This window comes from Manis pentadactyla, chromosome 1 (genome assembly GCF_030020395.1).
Source record: "Manis pentadactyla isolate mManPen7 chromosome 1, mManPen7.hap1, whole genome shotgun sequence".
NCBI classification, from domain to species: domain Eukaryota; kingdom Metazoa; phylum Chordata; class Mammalia; order Pholidota; family Manidae; genus Manis; species Manis pentadactyla.
This window is the reverse complement of record NC_080019.1, coordinates 118,441,436-118,466,326: the sequence shown is the minus strand read 5'-3', so window position 1 is coordinate 118,466,326 and position 24,891 is coordinate 118,441,436. Positions and strand designations below refer to the sequence as shown.

At 40.2% G+C, this 24,891-nt stretch overlaps 1 protein-coding gene across 13 annotated transcripts in view; it reads right to left on the bottom strand.

Annotated features, from left to right (window-relative positions):
* Positions 1-731: 731 nt before the first annotated feature.
* The window catches only part of LPP (LIM domain containing preferred translocation partner in lipoma), a 632,552-nt gene continuing 608,392 nt past the window's right edge, over positions 732-24,891 (bottom strand). For 12 of the 13 annotated variants that reach the window (XM_036875183.2, XM_057501065.1, XM_036875184.2 and 9 more), the window contains 3 exons: positions 22,582-22,760; positions 16,957-17,077; positions 732-14,201 (listed from right to left, as the gene is read on the bottom strand). In XM_036875183.2, coding sequence (XP_036731078.2) covers positions 14,073-14,201; positions 16,957-17,077; positions 22,582-22,760 — 429 coding nt within the window. In that variant the 3' untranslated portion in view covers positions 732-14,072. The remainder of the gene's footprint in view (positions 14,202-16,956; positions 17,078-22,581; positions 22,761-24,891) is intronic. The other variant, XR_008997202.1, reaches the window with a different exon arrangement.

The window sequence follows — 24,891 nt, the reverse complement described above, 5'->3', positions numbered from 1 at the left end:
GGTTTGAGGTGATATCCCATTGTGGTTTTGATCTGCATTTCCCTGATGATTAGTGGTATTGAACATCTTTTCATGTGTCTGTTGGCCATCTGTCTGCCTTATTTGGAAAAATGTCTATTCAGGTTCTCTGCCCACGTTTTAGTCAGATTGTTTTTCTGGTGTTGCGTTGTATTAGTTCTTTATATATTTTGATATTAGCCCCTTATCAGATGTCTCATTTGCAAATATATTCTCCCATTTTCATTTTGTTGATGGTTTCCTTTGCTGTGCAGAAGCTTTTTAGTTTGATGTAGTCCTATTTGTTTACTTTTGTTTTTTTCCCCCTTCCCTGGGGAGACAGATCCTTTACTGCCTATGCTTTCTCCTAGGGGTTTGTGTTCAGTGCAAGAAAATGATCCAGTTTATTCTTTAGCTGCCCAGTTTTCCCAGCACTATTGATTGAAGAGACTGTCTTTACCCCATTGTATATTCTCACCTCCTTTGTCATGGCTTTGTTTAGAATGGTCGAGTAATTTTAGGACACATGCAACCTTAAGAACTTCTGTGCTACTGGGGGAGGAGAGTTGGTGCCTTCATACTCTCCTTGGGATCACGTTCACCTTGAGAGACATTCCCTTTCTCAGAAGACCCTATGGAGAGCAAATGATATAAAAAATGAAGCACAGTCAAAGGGGTCTGAAGAAAGAAGGCAGAGAATATCCAACTCAAAAAGAATTCCACACAAAGGCCAGTAAATGTAATAAGAAGTTTATTGGATTTCTAATTATAATAAAATAATTGTGGTTCTTTTACAGAAAAAAAGCAATGTGATTTTTATATTTATTCTTACAGAGCATTGGAAAAACATAATTGGTAGGAAAAACTGATAGAAGGTAAATAGAAAAATGATTTAAAATAGTTGGATAATATATCATTACAAAATTACCCAAATCACTTGCTTATAACAGGTTTTATTCTCTTATTTTCCTAAAGAACCATGTGGGTTGTTTTGGATAAGTCAGTGATGGTTCATGATGTAGTGGAGAAATGCAATTTTCTAAGAATAAAATTAACGAAGAAAAACATATTTTAGGAATACCATGGCTATGTCAGTATCACACATGTGATAAAAGGCATATTCCCTATATGGTGTTTGTGTGGCTTTCCCCAAGTCAGGAAATGTTATTCTGACTAGCAGCTGATCATGATGAGGCTATGAGTACACTAAGTTAGTGGGAAGCTATTGCTCTAAGTAGACATATTTAGCATAGGGACAACCTGGCTTCTCTCGTCTCTCTACTCTCCTTAATCTACCTACTTGTAAATATCACTTAGTGTTTACACAAAACCCTCTCTCAGACAAGATCATCACATGGAAACCTGGAGCAAAGGCATGTTGCCTCTTTCCCAGTCCCTCGTGTTTCTAAGGAGGAGAACCTCTGTGTCCTAATGTCCCTTCTGACACCTCACAGAGACTCTTCAACTCTTATCTAGCATTAAAATCAGATTCTCTAAAACCCAGAAAGTGACTGGTGTTGAAATTGGATAAGGTAAACAGAGAAAGAACATCAACAGCAAGACTACATTGTTAGCAAACAGCATCACTCTTCAAGGAGCCAATTGGTCTCATAAAATGTGGACAACTAAAGCAGGCGTCCATGCTCTTGAAGTTATGAAACAGTAGCCTGTTCCAACCTCATCCCCAGTTTATGTAGTGGGGCTCCTTATAAGGAAAGCAGAATGGGTGGCTGACTGCAATAGCATGAAAACCATCTTCCACAGTTGGGCCCTCTTTACTTGCATTTGGTAAAACCGAGTGGAGTAGAATTCAACTTTGTGGCCAAGAGCTTCTTTGGAGGTATCTTGCATTCCCAAAGGAAAGGCATATTCAAGTGAACATGGAGCCAACTGACTTAGAAGGGAGGAGAGCGACTTGGCAAGTGTAATTTGCCAGCTGGTTGAGTCAGACGACACATTGAGAAGGATCTTTTTTGGAAGCATGTCCTCCCTTCAACCCGTTTCTGAAAATCACGCACCATCTATTTTGTCCTATTTACCTGGGCCCTCTCTTCTTGCCACACCAGGGCAAGAATTCATTATTCCAGACTGTGCTCCAGCTCTAGCAACAATATCTATAGTTGTAATATCAGTGACAGAACTATGGAAACAAAACCCATTAAACAGCATATGCTATAATTTTTAGGAGTCAAAGTCAAGATTATCTAAAGATCTGGCAAGGCATTTAGCACCCTGAGCCTACAGTCCTCACAGCCAAGACTTTTCTTTCGTTTTCACTGATGTGGCCTGAGAGGTAAAAGGAGAAGAGATGTGCTGACATTCTAAAGCCACCAGTGCTTAGTTTATAAAACATGCATATGACACATATCCTAATACAGACTCTGGCTCTATTAATTCTCTTTAACAATTTTTTTTCCTGGCTAAATGTTCCAATTCCATAAATTGTATATCCCTTAAAGCAGAATACAGGAAACCTCAGCAATATGCCACCATCCTCTAGGATATAAATATAAAGTGGCTGTATCAGCAAGGAATGCTCAGGGAATGTGTTTGCAGCCCTTTTCACAGTGCCACTCCCTAGGGGATATTGGAAATGAGTGACTTTCTTTCCTTTGGCAAGGTTTCCTTATCTTAGCACCTACTCCCTTAGATGGTGTGTTTTTGAAGGCTGCACAGTATGACGCTGGGTACCGTGTGTACATACATATGTAGCAATAACGTTTATGTTTCTCAGAATAGGCACTTTTTGAAGGCAGTAAATCTAAAAGTAAAGTTAATAGAGCCTATATTTAGTGCTCATCTTCTCACTTTGCTGATGTGTATGCTGAACAGAAGATCACAGATTTGAGTCAGTCTCGCAAAGAGGCCGGAGTCGGCAAATGGCTATATTCAGAGCTGGGGAAGTCTTGCCAACTCAACTGTAGCTGTTAAAAAGGCAGACTTGGAGAAGGTGCAATCGTTTTTCTCAAAGGTGATGGCACAGAAGGAGAAAAGCCTGCGACAAAGCAATGAAATAAAAGCTTGTGTGTGCAGCTCAGAGAAAATTACTATCCTCAGGCTCTGTGACTTCATGGCACATCTACTCCGTGGCGCAGATTGGTGCTGCAAAGTTCTTTCCCTTCCTTTCTTGGAGAGTATCGTAATTGCACACATTCCCAGGGGAGAGAGAGCCCCAAATCTGTTAAACTAATGATGAATGTGAATCTTAAAAGACAAAACAAAAAACAAAGTAATTCATTGCATAGATAGTATCATAAGAGTTTAATCCTACAAGCAACTGTGAAAATTTTGCATCTAAGTTTAAATTTTCACTTAAGGCACATGAAATCACATAATTTTATTCATAGCAAAGAATCATAATCCAGTGTCATCTGTGATTCTATTTGCTCTTTAATATGTTTCTTAAAAAGAATGAGGGCATAATCAGATTTTTCGGGGGGAAATATTCTGACTTAGTTTAATAAGGAAATAATTCTTGGATAATTTGCTCATCAGCTTTCCCAAGAGAATAAATGGGCAGTAAAAGGAATCACTTAAAACTGATTTTGCAACTACTTCAGTATAAACTGTTGGTGACAAAATTTAGTTTCCAGGATCCTAAATCTCTTTCATAAAGGGTACACCTCAGTTCAGATATTTCAGTTGAGGTAGAAGGCCGGCACCTTCTATACCAGCTCAATTTGCTACCTAGTGAGGGAGTTAAAGGCACTTTTCATCCTGATGGCAATTTCATCCTGATGAACTGATGTACCTAACATTAATATAAAAACTAAGCAGAAGACATATGGGTTAGTAAAATGAAAACATTGCCTCAATATCAACTTGCCTTAAAATGGAGGCCATTCCTACTGGTGGCATTTAATGATAAAAATCCCTTTTCCTCTTAAAGTCTGTGTTTTAAGGTATGAAACACATTGGCAGATAGATCATAACCTTGCTAAGCTAGTCTCCTGCTTCTCCTTTATAAGTATTAAGTGATCATCAACTGTCACCAAAAGAAAAGAGATGAGAAAGAACTGAATTTTTTTCTTTTTATACCTAACTCTCCCAAGAAAGAAAGAAAGGAGACATGTATTGAGAAAAGCTAGTACTTCCCATTTCACATTTTCTAAACTAGTTCATAAATGGAGTTTAATAATTTTGTGAGGAAAGATGCTCAGGCTTAATCCTTTCTCCTTTGTGACGGAGGAAATGGATTCGAAGGGGCAACTGTTATTCCTCTGCCTCAGCATGAAGCAAGGTAGGCACCATACAGAGTGGCAACACAACGCAGCAATAAATAATGGCCCAGAATAGTTCTTCACCTTTTCCCCACAGATAGAAATACAGAGAGAAATAAGCAGAAGAGATAAATACCTTATTCTCTACCCCACCTCAAATTATTTTGGCATATTTTAGAGATAAATGGATCCATACAAAATTTAAATAGCTTTTTCTTTTCTGGCAGCCACAAAAATGGGTCATGCCTAGGGAATCATTAATTTCCTGGCCTGAAAAACCCGTGTTTTAAAATAGGAGTTCTTTTTTGAAGGATCAGCTTTCCTGGAGGATGTCTGTGTGTGCCTGTGTGCATGCACATCAAAGGTGTGTAAAGACAACACAATTGTATTTTCCCTAAAAATACGGAGGACTCTCTTGTGCAGCCTAGAGGAAGAAAGATTTTTATTGATTAATATTTTTCTTTACATCATGTAGAGATAAATCAGGGTTTGTGGCTCCTATTATTATCTTAAAGGGCTGCTTTTTGTACTCACTGCCTCACTGTCCTTTCATTCCCTCTAATAAGATGTCACAGGTTCTAGCCAAGTGAGTCTCTACTCAGGCACACTCACCTAGATAATTCTGAACATTTCTTAAAATGCTGGATCTACTAACCTCTCCTGGGTGCGAGTACTCCCTCTGTTCTACAAGAGTTACTTGGCGCTCCATCAGCGATGATGTTTATCAAACGTCACGAGGGGATGAGGCACCCTTCCAGTTGCAGACGTTGCCATCTCAGCCCTAGTTACTGCTCTGCTGGCCCCACTGGCACCTCCTGTATCTCCCAGATGTGAAGACTGGAAAGGGGTGAGAAGCTATTTGTTACTTAACTTGCCTCTTAGAACTCTTAGGGAATATGAAGATGGGTGGTGAGACTGGCTTGATGGATGGTAGACTCTAGGGAGAGAAAATACCTGGAAACCTTATTAGATGAGATCATTTTAAAGGTTTCCTACAGTAGATTTCACTCAGATGAAGAAAGAATATTTTTCAATCAGTCCTAAGATTTTAATGTAAAGCTAAACAACTCTAATAGGAAATGGGAGGAAACAACACCCAGGAGCATACATCACAAGGCACAGCTTCCTGAAGGACGCAGCTCAGGAGGGGCAGTGGCCTGAAACACGCTGAACTGCCATATGCAGCAGCTTTGAGAATATTCGTGGAGGCTTCCTAGTATCCTGGAAACAACACAGTGCTAACTCCCTGTGATACTCATACACGAATCACAAACCTACCACAGTCCAGGAAGCTCAGTCTATCCAGGGGCAATGGCCAAGTTCAGAACTGCATTCAGTCCCGTGGCATTTGTTCACATTTCAAGGTCATGGGTTGGCTGGGCAATTTGGAAATGCTTGATGCAGTCACATACACTTGGTGGGCTTCAAAAATCCCAACTGAGGAAGAGAGAGAGAATAATATGCATTGTTTACCCTCAGTAGTTTCTGTGTCTGTGGGGCATACATCACAGACCACAGGAGAGAGCCTTATCTTAAGGGTCAAGTCACCTCTGTGCTCCTCTGAATTCTAAACGATTTGATTTTGGTTGATATTCTGACCCTCACAATTCCAGAGAGTTTTCCAGTTAATGTAGAATAAACCAGCTGTCTAAAGAGAAATTTGCTGCAATGAGCTTCAGAGCCACAGTTGTTTGTTCTTAGTGTGGATTTACCCCATGGACCTTATCCCAGTGCCGATCACACAAGACTATCTAGATGACATAGAATGTGCTGCAAGCTCTAGATGACAGCAAACACAATCTGCATGGGGGCTTGCCACCTGATAGCTAAATTAATGGTCTATGTGACTTTCTCTGGATACTTTTGAACACGGGGATCTTTACTCTCTGTGAGAAGTCTGAAAGATGCATGCATTGTACTCTGAGGTATTCTGTGCCCTTAGAGTGGCCAGTGGAGAGGGCAGTGGACTTACCAGATGGGGTACATCCCCGAATCTGCTACTTAGTTATTGTATCACTTTTGGCAAGTCACTTAACAATTCTGAGCCTCAGCTTTCTCTTCTAGGATAGGGCTATTAATAACCTCCCTCCCAGGGCTGTTTTATGTGTGAAAGCAGTTTGTAAGCTCTCTTAGGAATGATTATTTTAGAGCTTAGAAAGCCAGCCCCAGGTCCCGCCCAGGGGACTGATGACAGGTTCTGCTGATAGGGCCCTCTGATGCCAACTAGAGAGCAGGAAGCCGTGAGGCTTGGCTTCCCAAAGACCAAGGAATACTACTGAAATTAAAGAGTGACCCAAGGCACTAATGGAAGAACCTATACATTTCTACATAAAACCATAACATAATATAACCCCTTCCCCCAAGAATGATTTCCTTTTGTATAGAAGATCTGGCCAGAAGTAAAGAGTTTCAACAGAACCACTATCTTTTGCTTTTGATATTTTCCTTGTTAGAAGTGATGATCATACACTGACATTTCCCAACATTATCTGCAGGCCAGTTAACTGGAGGATACTGTTCCTGGGTTAGTTACGGGGGGGAAAGCATAAAGCTATATAACAACTATCAGAATAGCTCGTCTTTTGAATAAGAAAGTAAAACCAACCGCAACAAAAGATCAACTCTAAAACCTGGCCCTCAGAAATCCTTCAAACTATTTTTAAGAATGTTTAGAGGTTTTTAGAAACTTCAGCTAAAAAATTAAAAAAAGTTAAAGTAATGTGTTGCCAAAAACTAAACAAATATATTTGGATAGAAAATGGAGGAAGGAAGCAACATTTTGTTAGGTACTAAAGATTAATTTTGTGTGGCACCAGGAACATATACCCCAAAGGCTGGTTCTATTTCAAAGTCAAGGCGAGCTTGGAACAAAGAGTGATGGCAGGAATGGAAAACCTTAAGAATAATAAGCTTCTTGAAGGGGATTGAGGGGCATTATGATTGACACATGTGGTGTGTGTGTGGGTCATGGGGAAGACAGTGTAGCACAGAGAAGACAAGTAGTGACTCCGGCATCTTACTACGCTGATGGACAGTGACTGCAATGGAGTCTGGGGGGGACTTGATAATATGGGTGAATGTAGCAACCACAATGTTGCTCATGTGAAACCTTTATAAATGTGTATATCAATGATACCTTCATAAAAAAAAAAAAAGCTCCTTGGTGCAGGTGATGTTTAACAGAGTCTGGATTATTACTTATCAATGAATCTGTAAGGAAATTTTAACACCAAGTGGAATAGATGATGGTGGAGTTCTTGCCCATTGTGGACTCCATTGTAGAAAACTTAATGAAGACATACAGTAAGAAAAGGATAATGGAGGCATGTTAAAATATCACAAAGGAATTAGCTGTAGGGTTTCCTCCTCTCTTGACTCTATAATTTCTACTGGTAGAATACTAATTTTTGTTTCTAATGAAGGATGGAAATCGAGATATTTGTTAGTGTGGTTAGAGACTGCTGTAAATTGCATGGCAATCAGAAATAAAGAATGAAGATTTTAGTAATGTTTTTGTAACTACAAGGGGGAAATGAGTTTAATGAAAATGCATCTTCACACAACTGTCCCCAATATAAGTCCCAAGCATGTCGGATAACTGCAATAGGGTCTACACCTTTTTGCACAAAGGCCAGGGAAGTAATAGAGAAATAAGTGTCCTCTAAGGAAAAATATTCCACTTTATTTATATATTTTTTAATGTGAGTAAGATAAAGTTAGTTTTCTCTGTTTGCAACTAAAAATGAGAAAACCAGTACAAACCAATTCTAGTATAGTTGTTTAGGCCAGATATTAAAGAGAGTGATGACTTCAAACAAGAGAATCACAAACCCCCAAACTCCTATTTATGTGTTTACCAGGTAAGTACACTGGAAAGGGACCAACTGTCAAATGTGTGAACATCGAGACCTCTGACCTTCAAAGCTTCCCAGGGCATAGCACAATGTGCCTAAGAATGCGTGAGAATACATATCACACCTGCAGGACTACAGGGGCTATGCCCGTCTCTCAGAGGGGATGACAGGATACGTATCATACAGGTTCTGGGGAGGCAGGGCCACGGCATGGCGCCTAGGAGCAGCTCTCACCTTATTCTCTCCTGACATAGAAAACACATTGTTATAACAGTGATTTTCAAATACCTCATAAACTTGGAAATATAAATAATCTACTTATTTAAACAACCACAATGGTTGATCCCTAAAAGCCCTATGAAAATCCTCTGAGTTATACTCTATGAGAACTGTCTTGGATAATGTTACTGGAGACTGTCCCTTCTCTCAAATCCCTCCTTCCCCTCCTGAACCCCTCTTCTTGAATATAGGTTAAAAACAAAAAAACAAAAACCTCTGCCCACATATCAAAATAACATCCTCACTGAGACCATCATTAAGTCTTGGGAAATTCATTTATGAACTGCAGTAAGTATGTTTTAAGTATATTTTACTTTCCTTGAAGGTGACCTTCCACAAAAAGAAAATCAATGTCAACCCTGTGAAATCTTACAGAAAATTGAAGTGAGGATAGAAACCAAAAAATGGAAATATATTCCTAGAATTATAAGCTTTTTCCAAACACACTAATAAAAATGGACACAGAAAGCTTATTTTTATCACTATTAGCCAGAGTTCTAAGGAACCTCAGAGCCAAATTTTAATAAAATGATTTATACTGAGAGCCCTAAACTTGTGCTTCTCAGGTTGCTTTTTATAAACAGACTACAGGCCTGTAATCTGTGCTCCAGAAAAATCTCTGGTGCTGCCCTACCCACTGTAAAATACTGTATTTCAACTCTTAGATTTAATATTATTGTTATGGGCAAAATGCTGATATGTGTACAAATTCTAGAAGTATAATTTTTTGTTGCCATAAGGACAATTATCAAGTTTCATTGCAATAAAATAACATGCTACACCTAAAAATATGATTATTTTGCTGACCAAAATGCTTTGGACTAAAAAAATTAAATAATAAAACTTAACCTTATCTAAGAAAGATTACTGTGCATATAGCTAAGAAAAGCAGGGCAGTCATAAATGAATTTGCCCAGAACTCTATGATGTGAGTCCCTGATGAAAACTCATTAAAATAAACTGAAAGACGCTATTATCTTATCTCACTTTTTGAATAAACACAATCTAGAAGATATGTCCCTTTAAAGGAAGGGTTCACGTATGCTACTCTATTTTGCAGTAGGCTTCTTCCTTTAATATGGTCATAATTCCATAAGGATCATAATACATTCATTTAATTTATTTATGAAAAGTCCAAGCAGGATAGCATTACGAGGTAGAATGGAAGGGAGGAAAAAAAAAAAAGTAAGAAAGAAGGGAAGAAGGAAGGAGAAAAGAAGGGGCAGAGAGGAAGAATTCTCACCAAGTTGTGGAGTTTTGATGTGATCATTTCTTAAAAGTTTGAAATAATACACTAACCAAACAGCAGCCTCATAAGAAAAGTATCATTCTAATAATCTGTCAAGTAAATAACTTGACCTGAAAGCTTCATGGTTGCACACAATAGCGACTCAGACCTAGATTATCAACTTGTTCTATCCACTATTAAATTAGCCAAAACAAGACAAACCAGTAGACATGTGAGTGGGTGGCAAAGGCTAAAGTTGAAGTTTCTATCTTCACTGTCTGACTAAACCCAGAGTAAGACCAAACATAACCACTAACAACACCCAGGACATCACCTTCTGGCCCCAAGAGTGTCTTCCTAATTTAGGAATCCATAAAGTACTTCCAAGAGGCAATGAGAAAAGAAACACTATTAGAAATACATGAAGATAAAGGGTTCAGACTTCTCTAGATTTTGTTTGACTCTTTGGTGAGTAAATCTTGGATATTTGGTAATTGCTATTTTTGTTATAGACTCTTCAGTGGCATATTCATAGTAGTGTAAAGATTCTTTAAAAGTAAGGCACAAATACATGTTGCTCTCTGATTGTCTCCTACGAGTGCACCAAAAGAATGATCATATGAAAGGGACTGGAGGCACATTTTGTAGAGGTATATCTTTTTCAGCCTACTGGTTTCCTACAGATGGTGAAAGCAGAGTATGGAACATGCTGTCATATTTCATTCATAACACACATGTACTGTAGCTCTAGGCAACAGATGGACAATCATTTGTTTAAACTACAAATGTGAAATACTAAGGTAGAACAGCAATATTTCTAGAAATGTATATCGAAAAAAAGCCTTTTCAAGCCAAGAGGAATGGTGAGAGCCTGTGAGGTCACATCAGTGTTTCCCTGATCTCCCTACCAGCTGCCAGAATTTCCCCAACACCCTTCAAAACTTGATAATGGAGGGATCAGGGGGCAGCCGACACAGATTTGACAAGAAAAACCCAAACCATATCAAATAGAAATAACACTGTTATTCCTGGCTGGTTCACATTAATAGGATTTTTACTAACTAGGAAAACTGTTGGAAGTTGTATTTTTTCAGAGTCTTATTTGTATTCCATAGGCCCTCTACGATAGCCTTTTTGGTAAAGTGCTCTCTTTTTCCCCTCTGGACTCAAATGAAAATACTTGTTTAAATGAATTTAGGGCTTTGTATGCTTTAAACATCACCAAATACATCTTTGCAGAATCTTTCATAGTGAGAAAACAATTACAGTGTTGATATCTCTACTGCATTCATCAGCACAAAGTAATTTTGATCATAGAAGTAACTCCTATGGAAACAATTTGTTAGTGACAGGAAAAAGAACCCACATCTTTGAGCCTCAGTTATGTCCAGCATCTCAAAGCCTTGATGCCTTCTGCTGGGACACATTACTTATTCTTAACTTTAAACAAAATTTTGTTTGCAAATGAGACTCCACAATGAGTCAGTGTGAACTGGGGATCGAGACAATGAAGAAATCTAATTTTGAAATTGTCTACAAAGCCCATGACACAGTAGGTTTTTTCTCCCATTTCCATGTGTCTCGTGTTACACAGAAATACTAAGGATTTGTGATTTTGACAACTTTTTAGAACAAGTGCATTTTTACAAACTTTCTCTTATAGACTGTATGATTTTTTCCTATTATTTATGAACTTAATGATAAATGACAATAATCAAGTAGATATATCAAAAGACAGTAGAACTACAATTGTTAAGGTAATATGATCATTCTATCTCTGTTATAGGCAAAATTTCATGTACCTAAAACAGTAAAGAGTGATTTGGCATTGCTTAAATCACATGATTAATAGAAAAGACAAGAAAGCAATATAAGTCATATATTTAAGAAATCCTGGAATAAACTATTGTAGGATCCTTTCCTTAACATACCTTGTGAAAGAAAAAAAAATCTAAATCTAAATATTTCTAAATAATGTATGTGTGCAATTCATTATTATAAAAGTATAAGAAGTCTATATTTAAAAGATTTACTTTAAAAATCTTTGGTAAAGATACTCTGAGGTTATGTGATAAAAATGCACTATAAAGATTGTGAGCAAGCAGTTTTCTGGCAGTGCCACAGGGATGGGTCTGTGACAGGATTTTCCCATAACTTTTTTTTTGGCATGTAAACATTCAGTTACATAAGGACTTAAATGTAACAAACAAGTAGAATGTTATTGCATTTTTATAGCATAAATATTTCATAAATTCTTCCTCTTTTGGCAAAATTTATAATAATATGACTGCAATTCAAGGGATAAAATCCATCTCTCACTAAATTGGGCTTTCGGCCTAAAGACAATTTTCCCCAAGGATTTCATAAAAAACAAGTTACTGAAGCAATTCAAGGAGATTATATTATCACTCCAAATGTCTGCTAGTCAGTGCTCTTTGAGGTCTCCAGCGTGGTCTGGCCTTTAATTTGGAAGACAGAAAGCCAGAGACACAGTTGCCACTGTACCCCAAAATTCACATGCTGCCCAGCATGAATCCCACTGTATTTCACATTATGAAAAATACAACATCAAGGATAAGAGTAGCAAGGTAAGGAAAGGACAGTGGCCAAAGCTATAACCTCGGTGGTTCTAAAATAAAACTGGTGATCAAAGCAAATGAGTCACAAATTAAATTAGGTGAACTACAGTGATTATAGGCTTAAGAATTTCTTATTGAAAAAAAAAAAATTGAACTATTTTTACAATTAATTCTATTAAAATAAAATTAATTCAACTGGAATTCCTGAGGCATGGTTCGCAATTCAAAACATGCACAAATCATTTTTCATTTCTGAGTGTTAAAATTAAAAATTAAAATAAAAAGTCAGTCTAGAAAACAGACTTCATCACTTATTAATCATGCAAAAGATATTTGGGGAATTAGGGAAGGGTGAACGGGAATGTAACTATATGTATTATATTTGATTTCTTAAACTGGGTGTTATGTATCAGGGTTTCATTATATTATTATTTATACTTTTGTGTACACTTAAAATACTTCATAATTTAAAAGTATATACTGTGGAAGATGTGAAGAAAAGTTTTAAGAAATCTCAATCCAAATTAGTTCACAAGGCAGCAACCTGCCGTTACTAAGATAGGTGTCTTTCCTTAAAAGAAACATGTGAGAAGCTAACAGAAGTGTGGCTCTGCAGTTGGCAAGAAAGCGTTTCAATGCCCAGTAAGCATTTGAACAAAGATTCCAGGCAGAGACTCTGCATATTTTTAGCTCAGAAAGGCAATTTTTTTCAGTGATTGTCTTTGAAAATGTGGTGTAAATGTCACATCGATGATATGAAAATGTCTCCTGCAATACATAATTTGAGTTGCAGAAGGATTATGAGAATAGTGGAACTGTGGTTTCACAATCTTTTCAAGCTTTCCTGTCTTTTTAGAGTAAACTAACAAAACTACACAATTTATTTCGAGTGCCCTGATTTGCAATTGTTAGGCAAGAAGGACCAGGACCTGGAGAAAAAAAGGAATTTCAACTGTTCTTTATAACTGTTTTCTTCTAGAAAAGAACTCAAATTTGGTAGTTGTGTTCAGATAATAGAAAAAATATGGCAATACTTGTGAGCTGAAAAGTGGGCAGTACTGGAAATGCTATGTTTTAGAGAAATCTATGTTTGTCTGTATTTTTGATGTCCAGGCAGTATGGAAAAGCAATTTCTTAAGATAATATAATGGGCTTTTCAAACACTGCCGAAATGCTTTTTCCAGCTTATCCCACCTGTAATTTCTTTAGAAAAAGATTGACCTTAAGATCTCTCTCACCAATATCTATTTTTGAATGAGCCCCAACCACTGGTCACTTTAGGTTTTGAATTTGGATGGTTGTAAATTAAATTTGGGCTTGTTTAAACCTATGTAATTTACAGCTTATATTCTTTATAGCCTAACAGATAAACTGTATTTTACCTCAAAGGGACATGACTGGTTTAGAACAACAGAAAAATATACTTTTCAATACACAGAAAAAGAATGGCTATTCTTTAGGATTACAGGCAGTTTGAAAGTGATCAGATGGAGGCTTCCAGCCTAAAAGCACCTGTGAGTTGGCAGACTGACCCAGGCAAAACCGTGTGACAGCAAATACCACGCTAAAAACAGCCATTCAACCATATGAAAAGGGAGACAAACAGGGATTAAAAGTTACAGGAATGCAGAAGTGAATGGGATGGAGCATACTCTGTGAAAAATGTGGAAGTCCTTGGGAACAAAGGCCCATCAGGGGTCCTACATGATGAAATGTGAAATGTGTATCTGGTGAGAACTTAAAAAAAAATCTCATCATTTATGTGTTTCTAAAGAAAGGTTAATAACATATGAAGAACAGAGACCATCCCATAGCTTGATTGCCTTTCCTCTCCTATTTCTTTTCTTATCTGTTCCTTGTGTTTCACTCTTCTCTGCTCTACCAGCCCCGTGGCTCATTGGGCTGGTGGCTATCCTCAAAGGTCAGTGCTGGCCTTGGCAGTGAGCACCCTGATGCGGGCAGAGTTGCAGGTCTTGCAGAGGATGTGTCCGTCCAACGGGTAGCAGCCTTGGTTGTCTCCCTCAGACAGGAGGCCGCCGCAATCCTAGAAAGATGAAGACAGGTGGAAAGAATTTCAGTGAAAAAAGACATGAAGACTAACCTCCTTAGCATTCCACTCAAGGCCTCCGTAATGTGGCCGCTCACTACCTTTGCTTGTCACACGCCACCAGCCCTCTCCAATCCTTCCCCAGGATATGAATGAGTATGTCATCAATGAAACTGAATTACAGACTGGGGACAGGAATACCAACAGGGTATGACAACACTCCTAAGGTCACTTAAGAGTACATATGGGCACAGGATGAGGAGCACCTGAGGTCTAGCCTGCCAAGTAGAATTTTGCTCTCCTTACCCAATAATAGCAAAAGTAAGAACAAGAGAAAAAACAAGCATGGATCCCTAACCGCTAATTCATCATTACCCTCAATTATTAGTTTCAGGATCTCTCAGAAGGAACATGCAGCTACAGGGATGGAATTTCTTGGTCTTCTTGGGGCAAAAGCAAAGCTGTAGAGTGACTTGTGCTAAGCAGAAGGGTCAGCAACTGGCCCTGCATACTTACTCCTACTGTAGTAGGGAAATAAACTCCTAAAGTTTGTGGGGAGGAATGACTTGTACTTCTTAAAGAGATAGCATGGCATAGAGGAGTGAGCGCTGGCCTCGGAGGCAGGGCCCCTGGGCACCACGCGGTAGTTCTGCAACTACCCGTCACTGAGAGGAATTCCTGCATCCCTACCTTACCAGGCTGTCCAGAGGATCAAAGAGGACAATAGATGTGAACATACTGTGAACAAATGGCAAAGAACTACAGCACTGTAGAGGATCATGCTACTATTAGTAGCACCTCCGAGGGTCCACTTCAGAAAGTGTTGTGTAACAGTTAAAGGCTGGCCTTTCCCTTTGGAGACAATGGAAATTTCTTTGGAAAAGAAAAGAATGGACTTCATCAAGGGGTGTGCGCTCTCGCTAACTTTAGTAGAAACTTTTTTAAAAGGCTGTAACTGCTGCGTGCCTCACCTCTGCTGTCTATGGAGACACCAGGGGGTCACCGGGGCTCATGGCTGCATTCGACAAATAATGAATTAAAGTTCCAAAAGGGTGTTTCCCAGTACACAGCAACAGCACCAGGAATAGCTATGCTCCCCAGGAAGGCTGGCTCTACCAGTGAATGAGCAGGTATTCTGCAGCTCCGAAAGGACGCGGGAAACTGAGTGATAGAGTTAAGCAAAATCTTCATTGCAATGAACAGAAAGAAGGAAATTCCATAAATGGCATGGTATTAAGCATGTAATGAGCTAACATCTGCAGTCACCTGGGCACCGCAAGGAGCCCAGAGTGGACCACAGTGCTGGAAACATCAATGCCTTGCATCTTCGAACCACAGGAACCATGCCAGGCATCCCGGGCTACCTCCACGTTTCACAGATAGGACATGAGGAGCAGAGGCTAGTGACCAGAATTTTAAAGCAAACTTATTTGTAACTGCTAGCACTTAACCTGGGAGGAGGAAAGGCCTATTTGATGCAACCCCTCACACAAGAAAACACCACAATGAAAAGTCAAAGCTTACTGGTATATATAGCAAGTGTGTGAGGAATGTTGGGGAGGCTTTCCTCACTGAGCCTCCATTTCCCCATCTGCAAAATGACCTCTAAGGTATGTATCAGTTCTTTCACACTTATAATTCAGGCCACTTTTAAGGCTGGACATTGCAGTTCCTCTTTGGTCATAAGACCTTGCCTAAAAGATGGTAGTTTCTTATTCTCTTTTCTCATGTTAAGCCAGAGAGAAGCAAGCAACCTGGGCTCTAGGGCAAAACAGAGCACCCTGTGCAGCACAGGTAGTCAGCTATTGCTGAGGCAGGAAATGGCACAAATGCAGCCCCAGAGAGCAGCCCTGCCAGCCTGGAAGATCTCCCACAGGGCCTAGATGCACCAGTCTCATGAGTCTGTGACAAGAAGGGAGCTCCTATTGTCTTTCACAGATATGAAGAGGGAACTGATAGCAGCTATACTTACAGGAGGTAGTAGAAAACAAGAAACCTGCTTCAGAAGAGGGGTCTGGGTAATTTAGAACTGGGATAAGAAAATGTTTTAAAGTCATTTTCTGAATGTGGTGCCCTTTTGATATCCAGATTATGGAGAAAGACTTGCTGCTCTTTGCTGTATAAATGACTATGTGCTTCTTGGGCCCTTCCTGGTCACTTCTGGCTTGGATTACAGGTCTCCTGTATGTACCCACAGCACCTTGTGCACACCCTTCCTGCAGCTCTTAGTGGTTATCTGATCTTCTCTTTAGCGCTCAGTCAGTGCTTGCTAAATTAATAAATGTCCATGACTTTGAACATGAAGTTCCAACCCCCCTGAGAGGAATGAACTGTTATCTTTCTCACTGGTGACAATGGCATCTCTGGCCCATAGGAGTGTCAGAGCAAAGTTAAAGATTCAGTATAATGATCATGATAATAATAATAATACCATTCTCATTAATCAGCACTTTAAGATTTATAATGTCCTTTTATATACAATTTTGCATTTCAGTCACATAGCCATATTTGGGGGAGTTTAAAAGAATTTGAGTCCTTTTGACAGGTGGGGAAACTGACTGAAGGGGTAAGGTGACTTTACCAATGTCATTAGCATTAAATGCCTACGTAAGATCTAAAACCTGAGTCCTACGAACATAGGCACCAGGGGCTGTCCCAGATTTAATCATTGCTATATTTAGGAAAACCCAGCTCTAATGGGCCTATCAATGCCTGGCATGCAATGACTGGGTGTGGGGCGCTGACCACAGACCTCACACCGGTAGCAATGCACATGGAAATCACGATCCAGAGCCACAATCCGGACAGTCTCCTCCTGGCCCGGAGCTGGCATGATAGGCTCCTTGCACACAGAACATCGGGGGGCAAATTTCCTGAAACAGAGATGGTTCTGGTTAGATACTGATTATAGACACTGACAAAGAGGTGAGAGCCAGATGTTAAAAGAAAATGTGTAAACCGAGAGTCAGGACATCTGGTCTGCCATTTCATATGACCTTAAGCAAGTCACTTTCCTTCTCTGGGTCTGCCTCCTCATCTGTAAAAAATAAGGGATTTAGGTCCTTCTTGACCTAAATATCGTGGTAGTGGTGAGGTGGGAGGATGGGCATGTGACTTGCTTACACATGAATGGCATCCGGGGGCTCTTGTAGCATGGAATTCACCTGTGGGCAGACTGCACACACAAACCCTGGGCTTGGGCGGGCTGGCCACGGGGGAGGACATGGGCCCTGCCACTCCCTACTTGCTTCTGCTGTTGCCTCTAGACGTTTGTATGGCTCTCCAGGTACCACCCAGATATTCTCAGGTTGATAATGTTGCTTCACTTGCACTTATTAGTGTCTCTTTCTTCAAAATGTGTCTTGAATTGCATGAATTAACATAAGAAACCTCAAATATATTTAAAAAAAACAGCAGACCTTAGGGAGTTTAAATAATCTCTATACAGCAAACTTACTACGGACAAATATGCACTTCTTACATTTTGGTTGTGTTAAACTTTTGTTGGAAAAGAAATACTTAAAAAGCTGTCAAGTTCTTTATTCTTTTAAGGCTTTTAGCATTTCCAAAGGGTATGTATATATGAACAAGTATAGACACACATATACATACACATGTATGTATTTTTTTGAAGTTACCTATTGGTGGGGATTTTAATATTTCCTAATCTCTTAATATCCCTTAACATGACCACTGGCCCTAACATTTTTTTCTTGTCACAGAGTAGCGGGGGACAAATACAGGCTATGCATCCATTTATATCTTCCAGAAATTAGGGGTGGCATTTTTGTGAAGATGTGAAATGAGACATGATTTGAAATGGACATGGATAAGAACTGAAAGATTAAAAAAAGAGAGAGAGAGAGAGAAAAACAGACAGTGTAACTCTGTTTTTTTCCATGGGAATGGTTTTAAAATTAATGACATTAAAATTTATCTATTTGTAGTGAGACTTAAAAAGAAATAATGATAGTAATCTAGTACTTTGCAGAGCACTTTATGGTTGTCAAAGCATTTTTACATACATTATACTCTATATGTACATATTAATTTTCCTGGCAGCACCCAAAAAGCATCTGTCTGGCTGCAATCTAAATAAATATGAATTAAGCAGCAGATCAATTGATTGCTATGAAAGAAAAATTAAAAAGATCATGGTACAACCTCAGCAGTAATCAGAGTTGTTATAATTGGCATTTTATGCAAGAAGTTTATACTCGGTGGCAAAAAATTTGCTATGGACTACCTGATTATTTTTGAATCTGGGTCATCAGTAGTGAAATAAACAGGCTTCTGAAATCAACTGCCAAATTTCTGTTCCTCAAGACGATTGGACTGCAAACTCTGGGAGGCCAGAAGTATATCTCACCTACCCCTGCAGCTGAAAGCCTCTCTGTTTCCTCAAGTAGGATGACTTATTCCTCTGGCATAAAATATCCTTCACTGAATTTGCCTATTTTAGCAGTAATTATTTGAATATCTTGCTCTGTCTCTGAGTTTCCAAAAACAACTACTGTAACTAGTACAGAGTAGAAATTCAGGCTATAGCTAATGAAATGAGGTATCTGCCATATTGCTCCATAAAGAGATGTAACTTGGGCCTTTATGACCAATCTCAAGGCCCTTCCTTTTTGGAAAGGCATAAACTGTATTCTTGCTGAGTAGTGATTCCCTCCTACCAATTGGCCTCATTTCCATGATGTGAAAACACAAAGTGTAGAGACAGGAAGTGGTTTCCACAGCACCCCCAGCGCTCCTTGGCCGGCATTTAGAGGATTGTTCTAAATCCCAGGTGGTCTATTTCAAGGCTCAGCTTACTAAGCAGACAATAATAATAATAAAGATAAATTTGATAAAAACACTTTGGATGGTTCAAATAGCTACCATTTATTGGGTTCTTATTATGTGCCAAGCCTTGTTGAGCACTCTCTACACTTGACCTTATTTTTTCTGACAGCAACATTATGAAGAAATACTTTTTATCATTTCTGTTTACAGCCATGGGAGCCAAGGCTCAGAGAAGGGGAGGTCTGCATCATCTTGTGCCCCAGCACAATTCTGGCAATCGACAACTGTATGGGATTAAATAAATACAAGGATGAGTGTAATATCCCTGATACGAAAGCACAGATAGTGGAATAAGGGTTCAACATAATGAAAGGGTCAGTTAAATTAGGCTGCTTTTCTGAGTTCACTGTCCTGGCACTAGGAATACAGAAGCAAACTAGGAGCCCAGCAGTCAGATGGGGGAGAGAGTGCTATGTATTTCTGCATTTGTTCTATTGATTTATATTCATATCCTCTCATGCTACAAAACTACTTACAGTGGTTACTGTACAACTGTGTGTGTATTATTTATCACGAATCAGGCTATAGTAAGTGCTATCTATAGCAGATCTGCAAAACTATAAAACATAGAGAAGGAGATGCAAATTCAAACATGGGGATGGGGAGAGGTTGAGATCAGAGAAGGCTTCTCAAAGGAGATGGTTAATGATTTGGGCCTTGAAAGGTACCCATTTATGTGAAATGGGAAAGACTGTGTATGTATGTGTGTGTGTATTTTGGGGGTGGGGTGAGGGTGGGATACAATCTGTCTGCCAGGGAATTAGCTTGAGCAGTCATCTGAAATGATACATGAGAGTTTGTATTAGTACAAAGGAGGACTTGGGTTCGGCACTGACTTTGATGACGTAGGGGATGGCCTATTAGCAGGGGCTTAAAAACAGCATCTCAGAAGCTTGTTACTCAATGTGCAGTCTGAGATCATCCGGGAGCTTGTCAAAAATGCAGAATCTTAGGCTCTACCCTAGACCAACTAAATTAAAATCTGCAGTTTAACACCAACCCTAGTGACTTGTAAGTACATTCAAGTTTGGGAAGCACTGATTTTGAAGACAGGATTCTAAACAAGCAGCTCAAATCCCTCTCACAGGCCTTCTGTATCTCATCATACGTTTCACTTCCAGGCTGCTCTGGTTACAGCTAAGCACGTCTTCCTCGAATATAAACCAGCCTTTCGTAATTCCACACCCTTCTTTATTGCCTGAGTTGTTCCTTTGGCCAGAAATCTCTGTTTTCCCCTTAAAACACTTCAAATTCTGCTCCCTGAAGCCTACCCAACCCCAGGGCCAAGTAACCTCTCTGACAGTGAGAGCCGCAGCCTTTGCCGGCGCCCATGTCATCTTGTTAGCCTTTTCTGCCTGAGGTCACACAAACTCTGTACTTCTTCTTTCCCCTCCTCCTGGCAAGCTCCTTGCCCACAGAGGCTTCTCCCTGTACCTGTGCCATTTCTAGCTAAGCGATTTCTCTCCTTGTACATCTCTCCTTCCGCACTTAGCACAGTGATGCACACAGAGGGCTCTTTGTAGATGTGGTTGAGCTGAACTGAAACACATTTCCTAGGTGCTCACAAAGGGGGACCTTCTCAGAAAGACAAGGAACAAGGCTCCAAAGCACTGTCTGCATGAGGAGGCTTTATCCCCCGTCAGCCTTCTCCGCTTTGCCACGCACACCTCGGGGTGGCCTTACAGCTGCTCTGTGTTCTAGTTCTTTCAAGGCTCAGAAACAGAGTTCTGTAAAATTTATCTGCTCTTTCCATTGGGAAATGGCAAGAGGTTCAAAAAGCTTCCCCCACTACATACCTGACAATCATGCTGACAACATTACTTTAAAAAAATAATTTATGTTTTAACATGCCACTGGATTAGTGGTGGTGGGGATAGTTGGGGGTTTGAGACGATTTTTCCTTTTCAGTTGCTCAAGTCTCCCCTTCTGGAGTGTTCAGAGCCACACACTCATGTCATCAGCCATAGGTCTCTAATTATGATCCCCACTCTTAGATCAATGGCATGGATATAAACTTAACATTTGTCAGAATTGATTTCCCGTTTTAATTGAGGGGTGTAATATATCAGTCTTCTCCAGCAACAGAAACATGTGTGCTCTGATTCTATCTATCAGTCTTTCTTGGATTAGGCAAAGTCTAAGAAAGGAGAGAGGCAGTGACAGAAGCACACTCCCATCGGTATCTTTTCACTTCCTTTAAATAGATGCAGTTTTTTATGTGTAATTACAAGCTAAAAATATCAATAATGGAAATACAATTTATGCTGTGACTGCCCTTTCAAAATGAGCCTTGCTTGTCTAACAGGTTGAGAATTCCTGCCTCTGGGGTTTTTTAATTCATTCAGGCCCACATCTTTTGGTGAGGTTTTCACTTTCTTTGCTACTTGGAAAGTAATCAGGAAACTCATTTTAAAAATATGAGTCTCAGGTCCCTAAACTGCTTGTGGCAAGTTCCTCCTAATTGCTGACAATCAACAGTGTGGTGCCAATTACCCCACAAGGCTGCACATCTGGGGGCCACAGAATGGACACCCACACTGGGGAGTGAGATGACCTTCACCTCTCTGAGAGCCTCAGACTGGCCTCAAGCTACTGCCCAGCAAACAGATAAGCCAGGCAGCCTTCGTGTCTATGATTCATAGGTCACATTTACAGCTTTGACACAGTTCCTAAAAATAAGTAACAAATGTCGTCAACCAATTAACAAACTGGCCAAATAAAAATAAGCAAAACATATTCGATTTTCATGAAAACCCCACTTTTAATATTGGGAAAAGACCTATCAATGAGATAATCGAGGAAGTGGGGGACATGTTTTTCCAGTCCCATGAGTAAGTGGTCTTGCCTGAAGGCTCTACTTTCTAATCCTCCTCAAAAGACTGTATGATAATGCCTTCATTAATTTTCTTTAGAATATATCCTGATGAAGAGAAGACCTGGGTAGTGGAAGAGGTTGGGGAGGGTATGAATATGTCCATAATGACTTCAAACATGTGAGAGGCTTGCAGAACTAAGGGACTGAACTGTCCTCTGTGTCTGTCCCCACATAACTTCCTATCTGTAGAGAGGTAAAGGTATAGAGGTCAGCTCTAGAGAAAACCCTGGGCTGGGAAGCTTTAAGACAAGGCCCGAGTCTAATGATCAATCTGAAGAGCTCAGAGAAATTGAGCAATTTGTCACCACACACATCTTGTTCATGTTCAGGTCAGGAAGGGCTACCCCAGGATCCTGCCTCTTTTCAATACACATACTCTGTGGCAGAGTCAACTTCTTCACAATTGTAGTCACACAAAGATGCAATGGACAAGCCCCAGGGAAGTCTGAAGCAGAGATCACGCTGGAGGACCACATGGATCACCTGATAGCAATTTCTGCACTGGAGCAGGGGATAAATAAGCCCTTTTTAAGGTCCTACCAAAGCCTGAGATTCTAGAGCTCTAAGAGAGAAGAATGTGTGGCCCAGGGACAAGCAGTAAGAGCAGAATCCAAGAGGCCGGACAGGCCGGAGGAGGGAGAGTAGACTGCCTACTTGTGGAAGTCCTCAATGCAGTGGATGAGGCCGCCAGCATCCACGGTGAAAGGGATCCCATCCAGGCTGCGGTGGCACATCACACAGGTAAAGCAGTGAGGATGATAGGCCTTCCCAGTGGCTCGGAGAATCCGCTCCATGATGGGCTTGGAGCACACACTGCATTGTTCCAGGGTATTCTGGGGAGGAAAGAAAAATGCCAATATTAGCCTGGGACTTGAGCAGCCCCGTTTACATGGTAACTTAGAGGATAAGCGCTGTTACAGCGCATGCTGATTTGTGTGCTTACTGCAGTCCTTGGAGGAAGGCAGAACGTGTATCTTTATTACAGAGAGAAGAAAACACAATTAGGCAGATCAAGTGGCTTTCCTAAGGTCACCCAGGGAGCAGGTAGCAAATCTAGGATTCACAGAATGAATTTGCTGACTTCTATACTTGTTCCTTTCCCCAGTACCAGGGGTAATGGCAAACTTCTATGAAATCCCATGTATTAAGTATTTCGGGCTTTGTTGCAGTGACTCACTTTGCCATTGTAGCATGAAGGCCGCCATAGACAGTACATAAGCAAATGGCCATGACTGTGTTCCAATAAAACTTCATTTATAAAAGCAGGCTGGATTTGGCCCAAGGCTCTGATTTGTTGGCCCCTGAACTACATAAACCAGGTTCTCCACTGGAAGAACAACTCACTGCTACTTCCAAAACTTGATTAGTCCTCAAAGACTTAGTGGGGTCACCAAAAACATTACAATGTAAAGAGTGGTCTGATGATTGAGACCAGCAGTGCATGCCAGTTGTGGAAGCTCATCAGAGCCTGACATAACCAAGGGGGCTTTCAATCACTTAAAGCCTAATTCAAACACCAATGCCAGGTTTAGAGTTGTGAACTTCTGATGGAAATGTTGGACCTAGAGGGGTTCCAGTTTTGAGAAGTGAATTAAGAATGACAATTTATCTGGGTTTAAAAATATGCTGAGGTTTAAAAACACACTCTCCCCAAAGGGATATGATTTATTGAGTCAGGATTCAGAAAGAATGATAAAATTAGCTATTAACTTTCCATCGCTTCCCTAGAATCCCATATTCTCTTACCAAACAACCACCTTCCACATGTACTATTCTGCATTACAAATGAGATGCCTGGACTGACTCACTGGGTTTACAATCTAGAATAAGCCTAGGATGGGGGTCTGATTAGCAAGATGCAGAACAGGAGGAAATGTGGAAATTAAGGAGTAATCGCCGTCCTACCATGAGAACCTTTAAATGGCTGTGAGGCAAGAAGTACCTGTCAGTAGAGAACTAAGGGACTGCTGTCTCGGCTGTCACAACTGTCCCTGGCTGGCTCCCTTGTTTGCATCTTTCCTCCTGTTATACTTCTTCACCCCAGACTTCCAATTTCCTTTCCAAAACACAGATATGACCAAACAACATAGAAAAAAATGTACATGGCTCTGTAGTGTGAGAAGAGCTAGCTTCCGACCTGACGTTCAACTTCCCTTTCTAGGCTCAGATTCCTCTCATGTCTTAGACGGCATACACTTGTCCACATCTGTGAGAAACCGTGCATTGACCAATGCCTAGAATGAATTGCAGTCTGCCACTTTGACCTTTCAAGGTACAGGTCAGAAAGCAACTCCCCCATGAAGCCTTTCTAGATGTCGGCAGTTAGAATTAAATTGCTCCTTTCTCTCCTTCCCAAGCACTTCATTTAAGCTGCTTATAGCACTTACAGTGTTCCCTGTATTAAGATTCCTTGCACACATGTCTGTTTCTTCTACTAGACTGTGATTTTTTAAGGGCAGGGACTATGTCTGAAGAATGCATTTCTCTACCTCATCCTACACCCAGTACACTACCTGGAATAAGTACAAACCCAGGATGCATGCATGCAAAGAGAATGAAGGAAGGAATTTTATGTCTATCCCACCCTGGCTCCACCATGCTGGCCTGACTCCTCTGGTTCTGAAATCTATCCCAAGATGAATTGGTAAATCCATCACTATCCTCTCCTCAAATCTGTGGTTGTTGGAGGTTCTGAAATTGCTTAGTATGCCTCTGGTCACAGTCTAAACTCATGGAAACTATTAACCTATTTCCCCCCCATTTTGAAGTGGTGAAATTAAAATAGCAGAAGAACAGAAGATGAGAGTCTAGAGATGATGATGGTCTGGACAATGAGGGCCCTGCTTCTTTTCTACCCTGGGGAGCTGAGCTCATGTGGTTGGGAACTGTCTTCTCAGGGCTTGTGTTTTGCTCTTCTGTGGGTTTTAGTTTTTTTTTTTTTAAGCCAGCCCTGTAATGGAGTTG